The following is a 20,759-nucleotide window of genomic DNA, read 5'->3' as shown; positions in this document are numbered from 1 at the left end:
TTAGGGTTTGTAGACCTATTGAAGTCCTTATCTCTAAATTATCAGATCTACAGCTTCGTGGAGTACACTTTCTCTAACTAACCAGCAGGTGGTGTCCACGAGCCACCTGTTCTCCACAAGCCAGTTCTCCCCTGCTTAGCCTTTTTGGTGAGTGGGGGAGTGAGTCTTGTGGGGTCCAATTGGTGTACCAAGCTTGCGTGTGTAGTTGGTGTTGCCTGCCCTGTATGTGGGGCATGTTTCTGGGCAGTCGGGGAGGGGGGGTGGCCCTAACAATCAAATCTCCCTGGTGATCCTAGAGTTTTAAAGCTGCTGCAATAGTCTAATCCTTCAGTTCAGTCCTGCCGCAGTTTGTCTCTGCCACTGACCCACTAGTCCTTGGTATTGGCGTATGGCTCCTGAGACTTGCAAGTGGGCCCCTGTTCCAGGCTGTGCACCCCGGGTCCTCTGTTGAGGGATGACTGTGCTATGTCACAGGTGAGTGCCGTCCCCCCAGGGCAGTTCTGGGCTGCTGGGCTGTGTAGGGAGGCTCCCAGTCTGCTGAAATGATGGCTGAATGGGGCTTTGTTAATTCACACTGCTCCACCTTCCCAACTCTGGGACAATCAGCTGAGGTTGCAGGGAAGGCTAATGTCCACGCCCAGTTTTGTGGTGTGTGCCTGTTATTTGAAGCACTTCCGTCACACTGGGTTGTCTGGGGCAGTTCTGGGCTATGGGGCTGGCGATAGGCAGGAGTGTTTCCTGTCCACCAGGATGGTGGCTGTGAGCGGACACCCCCCTTTTCTTGGGAAGTTGTGGTGTTTAGTGAATTTTCTCAGCCACTGAATTATTGCCTTTTGTCTCAGAGCTCTCTTAGTTCTGCTCTTGACTTGACGTGCCCAAATTGCAATTCTTTGAAGCTTTCTGTATTGGGCTTCTTAGAGTAATTGTTTTAGAAAAAGAAAAAAGGATTAAAAAAAAAAAAAAAAGGTCCCTCCTCAGCGATCTAATGGGTTATTGAAATGCTAACAGACAAAGCAGCCAGGGCCATTAAGGAAAGGTCCACAGGGCAGAGAGATCAGCTTTTATTCGGGATTTGCATATGCGCCTCAAGGCCTGAGCTCCGCCCTTCCCCTTTCTGTGTTCACCAGAACTCCAAAAATCGTCTGCTTTTATTTTGGAGTTTTTCGTGTTGTTTTGTTTTCTATGCCTGTCTCCTCTCTGCTGGGCTGGCTGCTCTCAGATTCTCTGGTGTCTGGTCTCAGTCTATCTATGGTTGGAGTTTGGATCAGTAGAATGAGTTTCCGATAAGGGCTGCCACTGCAGTTCTCCCTTCTCCTTCCCGGAGCTGACAGCCCCTCCTCCCCCGGGACTGAGCCTGGCAGGGAGGGGCGCGGGTCCCCTGGCCTCAAAAACTTACAGATTTCGCTGATCTCAGCAGTTCGACATTTTCATGAGTGTTGTATGAAGTATGTCCAAAGACAGATTGCTCTGTGGTGTCCAGTCCACGCAGTTCCTGGCTTTCTACCTTCTTTCCTGGAGGAGTAACTAAAACATATAGCTCACCAGTCTGCCATCTTGCCCCGCCTCCCTACATTGTTTCTTTTAAAATTAATAATCTTCAGAAATGTGGCCAAGAACCACAACCATGGACACTATTTCCCCACAGGATGGCAGGAGTCTTCCTTGCCTGCCCTCCCTTCTGCCTGAAATTCCTCTCTTTGTTTCTTGCACTCAAATTAATTTATGGACATGTAATTCTTTATAACTGAACATTAAAGGCTGCTGTAACGCTGAGCATTCATGCTTAGCAAGGTTCTTGTGAGGCTGTAGGCTTTAACAAGTAAAAGCTCTCTGGATTGTTAACAAGAAACCCTCTTTAGATCCCATCTTCCTTCCCCACAACTTTTAATGTCACAGTGTCCTCTGTCTTCAGGTTGTTTCCCAGTAACAAATGCACTGTATTTGTAGGTGTTTTGATGTAGACTCCTCGAAAAGGAACCTCCTGAGGAGGCACACATGACGTGGCCCTCCCCTCCTTCGTGAACCAGTACAGTCCTTGGTGTGGGAGATCCAGGCCAGGAAACCTGGAGTGCTTTCCTTGTAGATCACTTTCCCTCCCTCCTCCACTTAGTTCCCCACTTTCTCCCCCTTAACTGCTGTAAACATGAAGTTGTCTGAATAGTCTGTTAAGCAGTTCACTTGGTTGTCCTGTTACATAGGGAACAGACAATGGTTGGGTGCTTCAGCTGGTGGAGCAGTGGAAAGGTAGCAGGCACCTTTAACTCTTTACTTTTCTGACTTGATTATAAGTCTGTATTTATTGAATGTGCAAAGTGGAGTAAGTTTTGTGAATAAACATACTTCAGCAGACCACAGGCTATTTGTTACAGGTGCAGAAAGCACATCGGGCTAATAAAACCCTCAGACACACAGATCACAATTTCCGCGGAGGCACAGTGCTTTGTTCCTTTGCGGGGATCCTGTGGTATTGTGGTAGTGTATGGAAGGAAAGGTTTGTTTTTTTAAATAAATTTTTTGAGCTATGCATCATTAGTTCATCCATTCATCATTTCTAATTTTTGATGGACACTGGGGTTGTTTTTACTTTTGCTATCAACGTTTGTGTTTTTTGTGAACTCCTCTTTTCATTTCCCTTGGTTATATACCTAGGAGTGGAATTGCTGGGTCATATGGTTATTCTGTACTTAACGTTTTGAGGCACTGCTGTACTGTTTTCTACAGTGGCTGTGCCATTTGACATGCCACCACCAATATATGAGGGTTCCAATTTCTCTACCTCCTCGCCAACAGTTCTGATTTTTCTTTTTGAATATAACCACCAAGTGGTTATGTATACATTTGTTTTAATGGTGTGTGATGTTTCACTAAGTATGCACATTTTAACTTCCTATTTGTCGAGGGGTGCATGATGTTTAATACGTATGGGAAGTAATAATTTTTTTCCCCTAACAAATTAAAAATCTATGCTTGGTTTTGAAAGAAATGTTCATTATAATTGTTTGAATGTGTCCATTTTACTAATGTGACTATATGATCAAAATAGAGCTAGTAGATAGACCAAAGTTGTTTTCATGATCTGATGTTTATTTCTGTTAAAACTTGGTTTTAATAAAGTGGAAGAATAAACCAAAAACAATAGAGCTACTTACAGGTGGATGGAAGGAACAGAATGGAGGGGATAGAGATACACTTGTTTTATAGATTTGACTTTGGAATTGTGGCATGTTAAAGAGGATTGCAAATTATTTGACACTTCTCCTGTCAAGAGGGTGGGGTCTGTGTCTTCTCACCTTGAATCTGGGTGGGCTCTGTGACCACTTTGACCAAGAGAATACAGGAGGAAAAAGACTTAATTTTCAAAGTTTTGTTTCTAAAGGATAAGGGGGGGCTTCAGACTGCTGTTTAACCGAAGTCCGTTAGCTCAGTGCAAAGCTCAAGTCTTGATCAGGAGGGTATCTCTAAGGAGAGTATCTCTAAGCAGAGTGTGCTGGACCCTGACCCCCAGGCTTTGCCCCCTCCTCTTACTTTTACGACCTGGAACAAGCCGTTTCATCTCCATTCCTGTCTTTCTTCTTTGTCAATGAATTATTTCAGGTAGGCCACGTAGAACGGTGCTCAGCATTTACTAAGCTCAATAAATGCAACCATGACTATACACAACACTAGGTTTTATGGTTTATCAATTTTCAATGTTCTATTAACTTATTTTCAGATGAGTACAATTTACAGACTGGTGAGGATTAGGAAGCAAATGTGTAGAAATGCTTTTATGCTCCTTATTTAATATTTTTCCTGTGCTTTCTGACCTTAGTCACAAGTCATCATTGATATGATTTAATCATTACATCAGAATTTATGATTCTGTTTCAAACTGATAATGTCAGTGGGGTATAATCTCAGTGGCGAGCTTAGTACGTGTTCACCTGAGGGGTTCTGGGAGGATTGCAGGTAGTTTTTAAGGGAGATTCTCCTTATTTTGTTGATTAAAAAAAAATGATTTAAAGAAAAAACAGAAATTGGAATTGTGCCCCCCCTCCCCACCTCACCCTCCCGTGATGTGCATACCTTTGGTTGGGAGATAATAAAATCCCTGAGTAATAAGAAAGTCATTCATTAGATTTTGTTTTTGTATTTTAGCAACATACTGACACGTTATTTATTCACAGTCCTCTGCAGACACAGACATTCCCTTCTCTGTTGTTTAAGCAGCTTCCAGATGTGTTTCCTTGTATCTCACTAAGAAGCAGTTCCATTCTCCTCCCAGTTTATTGTTGGCCATTTAATTTTGTTTATGATGTTTTTGTTGTGGTGGTTTTTCTTGTGTTCTGACTCAGGAAGCCCATCTCCTTTTTCTATTTATGGTAATTACTAGAGAACATTTTATTTTAGCCCTTGGGGAGTGCCTGCTGTGTTTCTTTGTGTGAACATGTAAGTTAAAATTGGAAAGTGTTTTCTTTGAGGTCAGGGCTTTTGTAAAATGGTCTGAAAAGTTTGTCAAGCCTGCTTTTTTTTTTTGGGTATAGGATAACCTCTTTTCCTATGTTTATGCATTTTCAGCCTCAAATTTAAGGACCAAGTGGACTTCTCGTAACTGCTGCGATGGAAGGATTTAAATTTCTCTTGGGTGTTGAAGGGACCATGTCTTTGTTGCAGAGCTGCCTTGTCAACTGGGGAATGTTAGGAATAAAAAGAGGGCAGGCAGACAGTTCATTGTCTCTTGAAGTGTTCTAGAGGTTGACCTATCTGGAAACAAGAATGGAGTTGTCTGTGGGAAGGGGGTTTCACAGGGTACAGCCTGATGCCACAGCCTAGAATAACGAAGTCTTCCTTTATGTCCTTCAGGAAATTTGGGAGTTGGGGGTATTCTGTGGTAGCTTGTTTTTTTAGGTTAATGAGATTAAAAACAAAGAGCTAATAAAACCCTTTTTTCCTTGTTGTAAATTCACCTTAATTTGGGTTATTCCTTCCCGATGATGGGATATTGGGTCAGAGATGAGCTGCCTCCCTCCTGACAGTGGAAGACCAATCACAACGAGTAGCCACACCCTAGTTTGCCGGTCCTTGAGGATTGCATGTTTGTATTTATTTTTGGCAGACCAGAATTTACTTCTGGTCTGACTCATAGACAGGATCTTTGAGTAGATTTATTGCACTTGAACCTAGTTGGTGTCAGCGAAAACTTCCAACTGATTCTCAATTCCTTTTTCTTGTGATTTCATAGTTAATCTATGGTCGAAAAAAATTGTAGGAAGAAATTTTGTGTGCTCTATTAAAGACAACACAAAAAAGAGCACACCTCATTTCATTAGTTACATGGATATCATTTGAAAAAGAAAACCTTTATCCCCTCCCTCCACAAATACTTTTTGAGCTTCTAACATGTACCAGCCTTCATGCTAAAATTCAGGGGTGTTGTTAGAATAGAGATGATTTTTTTTAATTAAATTCAGTTTTATTGAAATACATTCACACACCATACAATCATCCATGATATACAATCCAATGTCCACAGTATGATAACATAGTTATGCGTTCATCACCACAATCTATTTAGAATAGAGATGATTTTAATGCAGAGACCCTATATGTGATTTCATGAATGGAGGGGGTGTGGGAGAAATGGGAGGTCCAAGGACTGAGTGATTCTGAGTTTATAAAAATCTCTGGGTCCACCCTGCACCCCACACCAGTTAAACCGGAATAGCGGTGGGTTTTGTATTTTTTTAAAGTTCCCCAGGTGATTTCCATAGCAGCCAAGGTTGAGAACCACTGTTATAGAGAAGTGCCCAAACTTGAACACAAATCACCTGGAAGTCTTCGTAAAGCTCAGGGGCTGACTAAGTAGGTCTGGGTGGGGCCTGGTATGCTTCTTTCCAAAAAGTTGCCTCAGCTTGTTGATGTTGCTGGCTGGTGGATCATATTTTTTGGTCAGCTGAAGGCACTAGAACACTCCTTTGCAAGAAGATGAGAAAACAGCAATGTGTATGACAAGTTGGGGGAATCTTTGCTTCAGGTGTTTAAGGTTTACTGAAGAAGAAATTGAAATAGAAAGCACAACATAGGTATAGAAAGCAACTTCTTACTTAGGTCGCTAAAATAATGTTTGTTACTTAGTAGAAATTATTTTCTGTGTACTTCTCCAAGTTTAGGGTTTATCGTTGAAAGAAGTTTCCTTTGGCTTCCTTGCTACCATGTTCTTTTTTCCCTGAGACCTTTTCTATGTGTAGGTTCAACCAGGAGCTGGTATCCAGAGGTAGATGCTCTGAATCCTTCTGAATTCACACGAAAGAAAAGAGATTGTGGTTTGTCTCACCTCTACACTTTGCATATTGTCTTCCCTCTTTGTGATCTTGAAAACGGCACGCTTTTCATAGTCTTAGTGTGGTCTGTAGGGCATCTTATGACCATATTTTGGCCATCTGTGGGCATGGGCTTCACAGAGGCGGTGCCCTGCTTCTCAAGGGTGGATATTCCATCATTTTTCTTATTTGCCTAGTGCACTTAATTTTCTGAAATACAAGACTGTGTTTAGAGTGAGAGTGGATAAGAGACTGATTGTTGACTTGACCTGGCTAGTAGAGATGCCTAACCACCAGCAACCTTGCTTTGTTGAGCAATGGGTTTCTACCTCCTCCACTGCTGTATTATTGCAACTCCACTTCCTTATGGCTGTGATGTCAAATGTATATTTTTAGAGAATGGCTCGAGTGTGTGAAACACATATTTCCTTCCTTCCATTCTTTATTTTTCTTTTATGTCTTCTTTCACTCTTTATTTTAAAGCATCTTTTTTCTTAAGGCTGAAACCCTTCCTAGGGTTAATATGACTTTTCCAGTTCAACCAACCCTAACTGTGTTTTTCTGCCCTTCATTAAATTAGGGTACCCAATTTTGATTTTCTTGTTCTCTAGGTTTGATTTTTGAACTGTCAGCCACATTCAGCTTTCCAGCTCTGAGATCTGGTCTGAACTCTGGGTTATTTGACATCTCCACTGGGGCCTGTAATAGACATATATAAAATGAAACTCTTGGTTCCTCCCTCTTTGCTCTCTGCAAGAGAATACTTTCTTCACCCCCCCCCCCCCCAAATAAAAGGCACCTCCGTTTATTTACATGACAAACTTTTGTGTTACCTTTGACGCCTTTTTCTCACATCTATTGGCTCAGCTGTTCCAGAATTTAATAAGGTGTCAAGCATCTTGCTGCCATCTTTGACCTCTTCCCTTGCCTACCCAAGTGCCACAGCTTTCCCTGCTTCTTCCCTTAATCCCCACCCACTGCCCGTAATTTATTCTCACTACGGTGGTCAGTGGGGTGTTTTTAAAATGTAAATCAATTTCTCTTCTTTGATCAAAACTCTCTGGTGGTTTCTCAAGTAGAGTGAATTTGTCACCTCCCCTTTTGGTTTTAGTCTTAAGGCACACATTGCCTGAAGTTTATATTGCACACTTCTGACTACTTAGTTCCACCCTATTTATAACAAAGTCTTTTGTTTCTCTTATCATTGTGAAATGTCCAGATAGGAAGAATCATGACTTTGATTCTGGATAGCTGTATTTTCTTTTCCTACGTTCTTTGCTTTGATGTTGCTACACCATCTGTTTGGGTCTGTCTGCATGGTTTGGTGAGTTTTACCAAACTATAGGTAAGCATGGATCTGTTCATTGACCTGATAAATGATTGCAGCTTTATGCAGGCACATAACTGCAGGAAGTCTCATTCTGCAAGAAGGAAGAAATACTAGAAGTATCCAGGTTTGCAGTGACTAGCAAAGGCACAGGATTTTAGTTTCCGTTTTTTAGGTGGTCTAAGTAATTGTGATCTTTGCAAACCATTGTGAAATACTGTTATGCTTAGATTTTGTCTTTGGACTGGGAATGTATTCATTGTTGGAAGTAGATTGGTAATTAAGATCTTGTGCTAAGTGTCCTATTCATGTAAAATTCTTACAGTCTGTGTGGTGTAAAAGAGCTGTGGTTAAATATAGAAACAGCCACAGCATTGAATTGAGTATACTAGACCATTTCTGGTTACCGAAAGTATTGCTATATGAATAAAAGAATTGAGAAGGAACACTTCTCCCTGTCTACTGAGAAAGTCCACTCATGATTTCCTGTTGTTATTTTTCAATTCTTTGCTTGTATTTGTGGTGGTTGGATGCTCTCACACCCTGTCAGTCTGTGTGGGGGAACTAAAGGCTAGAAGTCGCCTAGACTTACCTAAAGTGTGGCTGAAGAGTCTTTGTGGGCCATGGTAAGAAATTTATATTTTTCCTTGTAAACATTGGGGAGCTATGGAAGGTTTTTTGAATAAGGGGAGGAGTGGAATGGATTGATAGCGTCATAAAACTCATTGTAATGTTTTTATAGAAACAGTGCGGGGAATATGATTGTAATAGAGATTGGTTGGTCGCAGAAACATTTTGGGAAGATTTCTTTTGTAAGAAAGGAGATGAAGGACTGTTTAGAGTCTGTGTCCAAGGAATGGAGAGATGATATTAGTAAGAGAAATTTTGGAGATAGCATTTCCTGGATTGAAAGAGTGAACTTTGGAAGGTGAGAAAGAAGCTTCGTAGTTTCTAACTATGGGTAAGCTAGAAACGTGACAGAAGAGTTAATCATCCAAGGAGTTGCATGTGCGCATGTGATACGTGATAGGTACTTGAGGAGGAGAGGAAGGAAGAGAAAAAGGAGGTTGTCAAGTGAAAGATTTAGTAGGCACGGGTATTTGGGAAGGGCAAAAGAACCAGAATGAGAGAAAGGGGAAAAAACTTGAGTGTGGCGGGAAAAACTGGGTAGCATAAAATTGCCAATAAAATGTTTGCATTGGGTTTGACAATTACAATGTGTTTAATGGCGATATGTACTTGGGAAGTGGCCAATAGGACTAAAGGAACTGAAGTTTTACATTTTTAATTAAAAATTAAATTAAATCACATTTGGCTAGTGGCTACCCTTTTGGACAGTATAGCTTAGAATTTGGTATTTTTGGGATTATTACAGTGTTTTTATACACACAAAAAGGGGCTTTAATGAGTAAAAGATCCCGGTAAATTAAAATTCCATTGCGAACTAATTTGTTAGTAATTTATACACAACATGCAATTGTGCTATTTTTAGAATGGCATTGTCTCTCATTTTGATTTATTTCTCGAAGACACAGGTCAAGTATTTGTGATTTGATTTTATTCCCCTATTCCTCCCTTGAAGGTAAATCTACAGCCCAGATTTCTGCTGGATTCTTGGATATAATCCTGCTGTAAGATCTTGGGTCCTTTTTGATTATATTGAAAAAATAAACTGTCAGCTGAGAGCTGTAGGAAGGAGGCTTTACCTCTGTGTGCGCGGCCCTCACTGCTCTGTTCCCTGACGGTACCATTTAACCACGGACGTGTCAGACTGCGGTGTCATGGCACATGCTGCTGCCTTGATGACTGCCTTGCATGTCTGACATGCTCAGACTCAAAAGAGCTGACTTGGCAGCTACCCAGCAGATTTTTATAAAGGGCTCAGTTGGTGGCCGGAGATTCGGGCTGTCAGAGTTGTGTTATGCAATACATCAGTTTCAGCAGAAGTTCTTAATCCAATTTCATCTATAGCCTTAAAAAAAAAAGGGCAGTAATCAAAGATAAGTACACGTTATTTAATGGGAGTTTTGAAGAGGCAAACTCTCCTTGCATAAGCATTTTCAGACATTTTGCTTTAATTTTGAAAGCTTGTCTATCCGAGGAAATGTGCTTCATAAAGTGCTTTTAATTTAAAGTCAAGGTAAAGGAGCATCATTCACAAGCTCAATAAATTGGTTGCTTCTTGTAGAATGTTTCCTGGGCACTTATGTTATTTCCAGGTTTGAGTTTCCCTCTGGATTCACATTGATGTTTGAGTATTGTCAGTTTAGCCATATTATGGATTTTTTTTTTTTTTTTTGATGGATTAGCATGGAACTGATGAGAATTCTAAGAGGGAAAGTATTTATTTTATTTATCATTATTTTTATTATTTATCATCATATTATTTTTTGTTGAAGGGAAGAAACAGTTTTAGCCTGTCTTAACTTGTTTATATGTAATGTGTGCTAAGAGGGTGCTTATTCAAGAATCGACACCCCAGCTTTTTTTATTTTTTTTTCCTTTTTCTTTTTCTTTCATTGTTCTTTCTTCAAACTGTTGATGGAAGAGGTAGGCATTTCAGACAGCAACAAATTGCATTAAGTAGACTTGGTTTAACAGCAGGTGTATGTGAAGTTTTTCTCCTGGGAGGAGGAAAGGACTATCAGTTTTTTTCTTTTTCTACACTTTCCCCAAGGACTTCCAAACTCTGCTTTTCTGTTATTTGTGTGTCTCTGTGTAGCTGTCAGATCATACCACATGAAACCCTCCCCATCCCCAATAATGTTGTATTTCATGTTGTTGCAACTTGGAATAAGACTGGCTGTTGGAATTGTGAGTTGTCATTCAGTTTCTTTTTCAAAGAACTTATGATGAGAAAGTCACAAATCCCTGGCCCTCAGACCCTTTGACAAGGTGGGTAGGAACAGATTGTATGCAGATGGTTTTGTTGATAATTCATCTAGGAGCACCTGTTATCCAAATACTGACTTGTTTGGAATGTTGAGAGATGTTCTTCCTACCTGTGAACCTGAAAGGTCTCTCACCTCTTCCCCCAGTTAATTTGAAGGCTATTTTCCCATTTCCAGGTTGTCTGTTTTAACAAGAGGTTGGGAACAGCTGTTGACTTCTGCACTCTTTTCTTGAAAATAGGACTGTTTTTTTGTGGCATGCAGTGGCTTCTGGAACTGTGCGTGTTTCCACCTTTTCCCCCCTCTGGGTCCTTCTATAAGCAGATGGATATTTAAGGCATTGGTGAGAGGTTTCGAATTACAAGACAGGAGGTTATCACACTTTAATTCTGATGTGCCTTGGATTTGGTAAGGTGGTTTATAAAAAGATCTCTCTGTGACTGTAGACCTTTTCAAATGGATCCAGATTTGTTGGCACCCTAGTGGAATTTGCTGACCTGTGTGTCCAGTAATAATAAAGTCCCCTAGTTTGGATGATGGTTTGGATGATGAATTAACTTCATCACCCTATCTGTGATGCATGAGCCTCTTAAGCAAATTGAAACCTGGACAAAGGTTGGTTTTGGAGATACATTTAGAGTCTGATGCATAAGGTAGCTGTAGAGGCCAACAGGATCAAACAGTTTTGGTGTACTTTTCTAAGTATCACACCTATGTAGAAGAGACACCACAAATGATTATATTCCTCCTTATACCTACATTATTTCTTTGAACCATTTTCATCCTCTATCCTTCTCTCCTCTATCCTCTCCTTCCGTCCCTTTGTTATTCTGGGCTCCAAACCGAGCTGTTGCTTTTAGTGTTTGCTTTTCATATGTCATTTATGTTTTGCCTCTGAAAATTAGTGATTTTTACTGTGCTTTCAGTTAGGCATGAGAGTGAATTACATGGCTGATGTGACTTCCTGGTTTTGCATCTGCGATGTAGTGGACAGGCCGCTTGATGTTATGTGCCAGCTCTTGTTTTTCTAGCTGCATAACCTTTGGGCAAGACACTGCAACTCATTTATAAGAAATAAGTAAATCTAAAAGAATTCTGTGGTTACTTCCTTTCACACACAATTTCAACTAAAGGGAGAAAAAGCATTGGCGTGAGCAAATTGCCTATGTGTAGTGAGCACCCAGGAGGCGTTTCCTATCATTATAATCATTGTCAGTTTTCATATCCTGATGGAGTGTGTCCCTTGTGACACCTCTGTCTAGCACCTTTTCTAGGTGCGTTACTGACCTGGATGTTACTGTTCTAGTTACGAGTGCATTTGAGGGCTGTGAAGAGATTTTTCAAGACCTGTGATGTTGCAGGGTCGGCTGTCCTTGGAGACCCTGTGGAGGCTCTGTCTGGGACTACGTGGAGTGTGAGGTTCTACCTGATCATTGATCTGAGACAGTCTTGAGACAGTAAATTCTAAGGAGTTGTGCTGCAGTTAGAGTTTACCAAATCAGTAATCCGGTGAGTAAAGCACAGGTCATATGGAGACATTTTGAGTTTCATTCATGTTACGATGCCTAATTTCAGACTTTATTTAAGCCAACATCGATTTGATTTTATATTGTTATTTGAGGTCTGGGTAGATGATAACTGAGGTACATCAGAAACAGACACATTTTAAATTCTTCATGATTATGCCCTCAACCCATGATTATGCCCTCAACCCCTTCCCTTCTCCATGAAAGTGGGTGGGTAAAAGAAACACCACCTGCATCAAAACAGATTCTGCACTTTATTTTCTCTCTTGTAACTTAACCTGGTTTTGAGTACAACTTGGTTTATATTACCGTGCACATAAGGTCCTCTCAGTGACCTTTTTTTTTTTTTTTTTTTGCTTTAGCAGTTGAGGACAGCACCACAAAAAATTGTTATTGGGAACTGTTATTTTTGTGGGCTTGGGGCCTTCCTCTGGTTATTAAATGTACTACTTTCCCTGCCCCCTGAAAGGGAAACAAAATCACCATGGAGGGTATAGTTAGCGATAGGCCTAGTGAGACTTCTACATACAGTATAATGTAGCTGATGAAATTTATCCTAATTTTTGGATTTGTTAATAGAAATAGAACTGATCTTACTGTATATTTCTTTCCTGTTCTGGAATATCATTCACTTGTTGTAATGAGTATTTAATTCTAGATATCTTCTTTTTAAAGGGAAGCTGTCCAAAGTCGGGATGATCCTAAGATGAGGATTTTTAGAGACCATGTTATTTAAGGACTGAATAAAGGAACTGTTATTACTTAATGTCTTACCATTTTTGTCTTCATCTATGCTCTTTGATCATTTCTGTTAGCTTAGTGAAGAGAAGTTTCAAATGACTGTAGCTTCAGCTATGTGAGGGGATTTTTCAGATGTATTAGACTTCTCATTTCTGGTAGAAATGGCAACAGGATATGGATGTTAGAAGTGGTGGAGATTGTGACCCTTGGAGAAGCCTGGCTGGGATAGGGAGCTTTGTCACTACTTGGAGCCCATGGGGAATGCCTCTGGGTGACTCATTTTTTTGTCTCTGTGTTTTGTAGTATTGTTTGGATAGTGGATAATTCCAGTGTCTTAGCTTTTAGGTCTCTTGACATTCCAGACTGTTCGTTTCATAGAGTTTCATTTGTTACCTTTGACTGTGTAGTCTTAACAGAAATGAGAAAGGAGATATCAGATGGGCATGGGAAGGCTACTAGTATACAAGGAGTGCTTCTCAAACTTTCTTGTGCAGGGGGGACCCCTGGTTACCTGGCAAGGGGGATCATCTTATTAAAATGCAGATAGGTGTGCGGTGGGGTCCCCCAATCTGCAATTTTAACAAAATGACAAATGGTTAAGATACTGCTGTTTTGGGGACCACATTTGGCGTTATAGTGATATAAAAGGAGATGGTACAGGCCGTTGAATCTCTAAACTGCACTGTAAGCTTTGGAGAACTGCTAGATGGTACTCTTTGCTGACAAAAGCATGGGACTGGCTCCTTTGCTTGTTGGTTGTATTCCCTTATCTCAACAATTTTTTTTTCTTTTGCCCCAACTTAGGGTTATATTGTGCTCTTTTTTTCCCTTCCCCTTTTAGTAAACAGTATTGTGACTATGAGCATTCAAGTTCCTGATCAGTTGCCATTTCTGATTAAAAAAAAAAAGAATTCCCTCATTATTTTAAAAAATGTCAAAAAATTTTTTGAATTAATAGAAACTGTCATTTTCACTTTTAAAGACCTCATTACTCATTCTTCCATTTACCAAAGAAAGTGACTTGGGGGCAGTCAGTGTCAAAATAAGTCTAGATTTATGTGATGTTTCTGTTTTTTCCTGTTAGCAGACTTGAGTGTTTTTTATATGTCATGGGTTCCAAAGCATTTATTTTGGGGATGGGTAAATTACAAGTAAGAGATGGGGGGGATAGGAGTACAGAAGGGTAGCACGTTTCCTGGGATTTTGAATCACACTTTCCCAGTTTTGTGATGGGCTGTTAACATAGTTTTTTAAATGAAAACCCTGTATGGTAATAGTTTCTTTTTACAAATTCTAGTAAAGATTCATGAAGAACTTAAACGTATGTGCAACTTAAAGTACACCAGTAAACCACTGACCAATAAACTGGAGTGGACTGGGTGCTTGGTTTTTGGAACATTCCTGGTGAGGCCAAGGAAGGGTCTGCTCTGTTAATCCTGAGTGATTCCATCTGCCAGGAAGGATAGCCACGTGGCCTGAGGAGGGCTGGGAAGTCCTGGTGTCTGGGCTACATCCTTGCACTCAGTTTTGCTACTGCCTGCAGTTTATTAAACCACCCGTAAGTTTGGAGAACTAGTTACAAGGGGTTAGTTTGGATTTTTGAACATTGAGGCATGAGTGAGATACCATTTGATTTGAGGAGAGAGATTTCAGAAGGAATATTAGAATATTGGGTTGGGCTTTAGAATATAATGAGAGAATCCTGGAGGATTCAGAGGAAAAGGAGCTTATGTATATATGTATATATAGACATATTGATTCAGGAAGAGAAGTAGGAAATATAGAAAGAGGTATTTTAAAAAGGAATTGGTCAGTATTTTCAGAGGGTAAGGAACTGTTAGTGGGCCATTGGATTTGGGCCCTCCAAACCTGGTGAACTTTTAGCCACTGTTTTCTTGTAAGGAACCTAGGTGGTTAAGTGTAGAGGTGGGTTGCATCCTTGTTGAGTAAGGGGTGGTGGCACCCAGTATGTAGGAGGGATGTCTCTAGTAATATGAAAAACTTTCTGCTGAGTCTTATTGGATCAGTCACTGTGGGGAGTGTTCTTTATATACAGGGAATACAGAAAAGAAGAATGAAGTTCTGGGCATAGCAGTGAAAATTGCAGTGATTTCAGGCAATGCACACAAAGTATGCTGGCAAGGCAAGTATGGGTCAAAATTAATATGAAGGGTGAGATCAAAATTGGCTGAGTTTTTATTGATTCCAGAAATGTTTATTGAGCTCTATCAGGCTTATTTTAGGTGCTAGAGATGCAGTAGTAAACAAGAGAAACTATTTCCTGATGTCATAGAGTGGGGTGACATAAGCAGAAACGAAAGATTGCTTTATTAAATGGCTGTTAAATAAGACAGAGTTATTGGAAAGAGGAAAACAGAGAGGAATGCCATAATAAACTCTGGAGAGAGAGGTTTTTGTATTTGTGCCTTGCTTGGCATCTATTCTAGAGCCTTCAGTACTTTTGTTGCTAAAGCCACAGGAAAGTGTTAAAACTGTGAAGCACCTTCTTTCTGGTCTTCCATAATATTCAGACTCTGTTTTTTCTTGTGATTGGGTGCAGGCATTTAGAAATCTACTCCAAAAGAGGATTATGTAAGATCAGTGTAGAGTGATTCTTTGTGACGTTGCAGCTGTGAAAGCTAGCTTAGTTTTTAATATTCTAGATTATTACCTGCCTCTTTTCAGCTTTAGGAAACAGAACAGAGTCTACTTGTTACATACCAGCTTTGTGTCTTGCATCAAGGAAGGGAGGTGACAAGTCTTGACTAGCACTCTGGCTTGCAAAACAATACACATGTTAAAAAAAAGAAGTAGCTTGATTTTAATGTCTAGAATTTTCAATTCAATCTGCGTGATGGTTTTTTTTTTTTTTTCCCTTCCTTCCCTTTTTTTTTTTTTTTTTTTTGTTTTTGTTTTTGTTTTTAACTTGTCCAGTTCAATTTCTTTGAATACTTATAATGGACCAGATTTCATTTTGGTGTAGGAAATAGACCCTGAATAAGGGTGAATAGTCTCTGCTTCCACGCAGAGAATTCCTGTTTAGGTAAAGTTGGGCATCTTCTCTGAGCCTTCTAGTCTGAACCGTAACTGGTGCAGGTCTGTAGATGTGCTCAGAGCAACTAGAAAGACAGGATATACCTTCTTCTTCCCCTAGAGTTATAGCCTAGAAAATAGCTCTACAGCAGTGAAGGATGTCCAGGAGAAGGTGCAGATCCTAGCCCTCTACTTTCCTTGGGCTTCTCTTCTCTTTATTATAGAAGACGGAGAATTGTTTTCCTTCTAGGAAATCCCTAAAGCTTAACAAGAGTTGTTTAGGGCTTAGAGTCTCTATATGACTGGATTTCTAAGATAAATTGTATGTTTCTGCAGAGTTGAGGAATCCAAGAGCTCGAAAAGGCCCCAGATCACCTGCTGTTTTCATTGAGTGCTGTGAGGGTTTTAGGTAACCTCTCTTGGAGTCAGATGGTTATTGGCAGGGAGTTGAAACCAGTTATTTTGTTCACCCCATTTCTGCATCAGCAGCCCGACCCATAAAGTCAAGTGCCCTGCGGTCGCTAGGGGGTGGGGTGGGGTGGGGGAGATTGGAATAGCCAAAATCCTGCTATTACACAGAGTATTAATCTTTTCCTCATTCTGTTAAGCCCCAAAATGTATGAGAAGCTCAAATACTTCCATACCTAAACTGAACTCCATTATAAAATGCTTAAGTGTTGAAGTAGTTGTGTGAATGTAAGGGTTTCTAAAATTATCAAACAGGATGCAGACACCTGCAGAAAACTCTGAATATCGTTAACCATGTTAGTCACCACTTAATAACCTGCTGGATCCCCCAAACAGCTTTAGTTTCTCTTTTTTTCTTTAATTCCAGCCTTTCTTTATATCTTTATATCCAGTACACCATGTGATCTTCATTTTGTTAACTCCTCTCTCAAGAACTTGCTTCTTGGATCTTGGATGTGATCCCTTAAACTATGTATAAGGTTGCAACACTTTTGAATTAGTCTTTCAAGGCCTGTTATTGATGTGCTTGTGTTTTCAAGACCACCAACCACCCTATCTAGCCTCCACCGTGATGCTCTTTTCTGCAGTGATCTCTTTCTTCTTTGTGTTTCATTTCCTTAAGAGGTCAATACTCATTTTTTTCTGACTGAATTGTCAATTCCTTGAGATAGGATCTGTGTTTTGCTGTATCTTCAGAACTGTCAGTGACAACAATTTCCAGAAGAGGGCTGCACATGTTTGTAATGTTGTACACATTCTGGCCTTAGTGAGTTTTTAAAACTGTGGTAAAAATAGTCCATTTCACCTCTGGTTGTGGGTATAAAAACTCCTTTTTCTAAGCTTTGTCAGGGATGTAAAGCCACATTCTTACTAGTTAATGAACATGTATTAAGGAAGTGAGATGGTTGTATGTTTACTACCTTTTTGTAGAAAACAGCCCTTTAGGAGAAGGGCTGGCATTTTCCCTTTTTACTGTATGATGTAATTCTGATGCCCAGATCTTAGGTCACATAATCCTTGTTTTCTTTTAAGTAACTCTCCCCTTCCCTTTCTTTCTCATGTTCCTCCAGGATGACAGTGATGGGATTCCATGGTCAGAAGAAAGGGTGGTACGTAAAGTCCTTTATTTGTCTCTGAAGGAGTTCAAGAATGCCCAGAAGAGGCAGCATGGTGAAGGAATTGCTGGGAGCCTCAAAACAGTGAATGGTGAGTTGTGCATTTTGGTTGAATCGGAGGGTATCTCAAGGCATGGCCTTAACTCTGAGTTGGATGTATTCTGGGCATCAGGTGCTTCTTGGGCTAGGTTCTTAAGGGCATCTTTGGAGTGGACAAATGTGTATTCTGGTCACTCTGTTGGGTTTATAGATCAATTTGTAGATTCCTTTATATACTGCATAATATAATTTCCAAAGTACTTTATTTAGTCTGCTTTCTATAGACAAGCCCAGGCTGTAATCTTATTTTTAGCTAAGTTTGGGGTTGATTTAGGAGTCTGCTTACAGGTTTTTTTTTTTTGGTGAATACCTGTCTCCACACAAGTGGGAAAGCAGAACCCTTTCATTATCTTGCTGAAATGTGGAACCTTTATTTTTATCCTCTGTGTGTGCAGGAAAAAGTCTAAATGTACTTGCCTACTGCCCTTCCTGCTCCATGCCCCAAATAAGCTTCTAAGTACGTGCTGCTGTAGGCTGGGCAGGCTGCTACACGGCAGCAGGTATGCAGTGTCATAGAATTCCTGCGCATCTGAAAGTGGACCTCTTCCTGGGATGGTTATCAAATACATCCTTGAAACTTGATCCTGCCTGTGTTTATTCTGATGCCCCCTTTTAACGGGGCTAGTATGATTCAGATGAAATCATTCAGTGGAAACCATGTCGGTGCAAATTCTGGGGGAAGTGACTGCAGTGGCAATCCACAGTCTTTGCTGAACTCATTATTCTCCTTGAGTAATGGAGAAATGTGAATGAATTGACAATGATCTGGTTTGTCTTTGCATGGGGCAAGGAGATCAAGGAGAGGAGATTCTGTTCTTTTCTAGAGTGATTTTCCTTCTTGAGGAAATTCTCTGGTCCTGGAGTATGAAGTCTTCATCTGTGGGCTCCTTGATAGCTTGTCAGGATGCAGAATGACAGATTCCCATTTGGTTTCCAGTTGTTTTTCCAGCCTGTTTAGTCAGAAGGTGATTTGTCTGGGAGCCTGTTGTTGAAATTGGTGCCTATGGACAAGGATCAGTTGGTGCTCTGTTTCCATGGTCCATGGCACAGTTTTCAGAGACATCTTTCTGAACTCCACTTTGCTCCCCCTCCTTCCCCCACTTGGATCAAGTTTCACTCTCTTCTTCCGATATTGTGTAATTTGAAATGAGAAATCAACCCCCTGCTCCTACCCCCAGGTTTTCTTGTGAACTTTGGAGGTTCAATCATGAAAGGCTGTAGTGGTTTTATCATGTTTTATCTCCCACCAAAATGCATGGGAAAGACCTATTTTAAGTTTCTTTTGTATTCCCAGAAGCAAAATAAGTCAGGTGTAACCCTGTCTTTGAGTGTAGTGGAATCCATTGTCATATGTATAAAATTTGGACTCCCACATGTTACGTTCCTCATGGTTCCTTCACTTTTTTATCTGGGTCTCCACTGGCTAGAGAACTCATCCATCCTGTGTCTATTGAGGTATTATCATTGTTTGTTGTCATTACTACATTGAACCCAGCCTTTGGTGGGGGAATGCTGAGGGGAAATGTCATTGTTTCCTAGAGTCAAAGTAGACGAATAGCTGCTGTAATTTTCAGATTTTACTGTTCAGATAAGGAATGCTCTCTTATTGGTTTTCAGAAGTGGTACTGTCTTAGTACTTATTTGAACTGAATTAAAAACCCATCCCTTTTTAACTGGCAATAAATCAGCTTCTAGGAAGGACTATTAACTGGGTGTCCACTGTTTAATAAAGGTGGAATTTGGGTACAAGAACAGAAGCTAGTTAGTCATTCCAGAGGCAACCAGTGCTGCCAACCAGTTGGCTAGATGTAGCTCTCAATTTTATTGGTGTAAAGTTGTGACAGAAAGAATTCTAAGAAAAGCTGGCAAAGACCTGTCTATCAGAATTATTAAAGACTAAATAATTCTTGCAGTAGCTTCATGTCGGAAATAAAGCAGTACCTGTAAGGGAATAAACGCTCTCTCTCGGTTCTGGAGGAGAAAAGAATTTATTTACGATCTTGCAAGATAGGGCGTCCAGCCAAACACGTGGTAGGCTGGCGCGCCAGAGGAAGAGAATGGGGATCTTTAAATCTCCTACTCCTAATTCGCAAGTCCCTCCCCTGTTTCCCCATTGACTGGGTACTACAGAGGTTACAGCCTATCCGAGAACACTAACTAATTCATCTTTTGAGATTTTAATTTGTACAGCCAATCCCAGAGAGCCAACTAGCTCATTATTGAGATTTTGAACTGATCAGCCTATCCCCCCCAATTTTTTTTTTTTTTTTTTTTTTTTTTTTGCTGTGAGTTCCCGCCTCTGATTTTACCTCTTATCTCTTTACATTCCAGTAGCTATGGTTACTTTTTCATATAAGGAGCAGGCAGATTCTCTCTTCTCTTTGTCTGGGGCTTGTTTAAACTGGTTTTGCCTCCATTTCCCTTATTCCATGCTGTCTTTATGTGAAAGCTAAACTTATTCCTTTCTTGCATTCATAAGGAAAAGTTAGTTTTCACAGTGGTGGTTTATTTTTCACCCTGAAAAAGCCTTGTGTCTGTCTCTCTCTGTCTCTCTCTGTCTCTGTGTCTCTTCCTCTCTCCCTCTCCATCTCTCTAATTCCTAAGCACTGAGGTTCCTCTCTCTTGGTTGTGAAGTTGTTGTCAATATGCCATTTTCTGGTTAGTGTTAGTGTTTGTTAAAGCAGTATTCCAAGACTACATTTTTGTTATCCTATATATTGGGTTTCAATAGTAGTTCTGTGTTAAACACATTTCATTTTTTCCAGAACTAAACTTTTGTCTTAGGAATAACTTTCTTAAAGATATCTAACATGCTGCACAAAATATGATTTGTTGGTTGGAGGCTACTGGAAACCTGGAAAACCTCTTCTGTAGGTCCCATGCTCCAGAATCTTGTGAGTTCTTCGCTCAGGGGGTTTTAGCCAGAGACAGCTGAGACAGCAGTGAGTATCCCAAACTCTTTTGGGATGAAGGTCCTGGGAGTGGGGGTTATTACAATCAATCCTCTCTCTGATGTGTGTATGTGTATGTACTTAAATCACTTGAGTTTGTGTGGGTGCTTTATAATAGGTCATTACTCATACACAACAGAATAACCTAATCCTAACCTAAACTTTAAAATATAGCATATTTTATCCTGGGCTGCTTCATTGTGGGGCAAGTAAAAGCAGAAGATAACTTACAGGGGGATGGAGGAGTGGGAGGTTTTAACTCATGCATGTGGATATATAGACATGTCTGTCTCTGTCTGTCTCTGTTCT

General features: G+C 40.4%; 1 protein-coding gene across 5 annotated transcripts in view; it reads left to right on the top strand.

Annotated features, from left to right (window-relative positions):
* JARID2 (jumonji and AT-rich interaction domain containing 2) overlaps positions 1-20,759 on the top strand; it is a 243,329-nt gene that overhangs the window by 93,147 nt on the left and 129,423 nt on the right. For 4 of the 5 annotated variants that reach the window (XM_037842110.1, XM_037842105.1, XM_037842107.1 and 1 more), the window contains exon 2: positions 17,356-17,491. Coding sequence is in view for 2 of the 5 variants with exons in the window: in XM_037842105.1 (XP_037698033.1) it covers positions 17,356-17,491 (136 nt within the window). In the remaining 3 variants the exon portion in view is untranslated. Of the gene's footprint in view, positions 1-14,799; positions 14,928-17,355; positions 17,492-20,759 lie in introns of those variants that run through there. The other variant, XM_037842106.1, reaches the window with a different exon arrangement.

The sequence above is a fragment of the Choloepus didactylus genome, chromosome 7 (genome assembly GCF_015220235.1).
Source record: "Choloepus didactylus isolate mChoDid1 chromosome 7, mChoDid1.pri, whole genome shotgun sequence".
NCBI classification, from domain to species: Eukaryota; Metazoa; Chordata; class Mammalia; order Pilosa; family Megalonychidae; genus Choloepus; species Choloepus didactylus.
The sequence above is the reverse complement of the archived record's forward strand: the minus strand, read 5'-3'. Positions and strand labels throughout refer to the sequence as shown.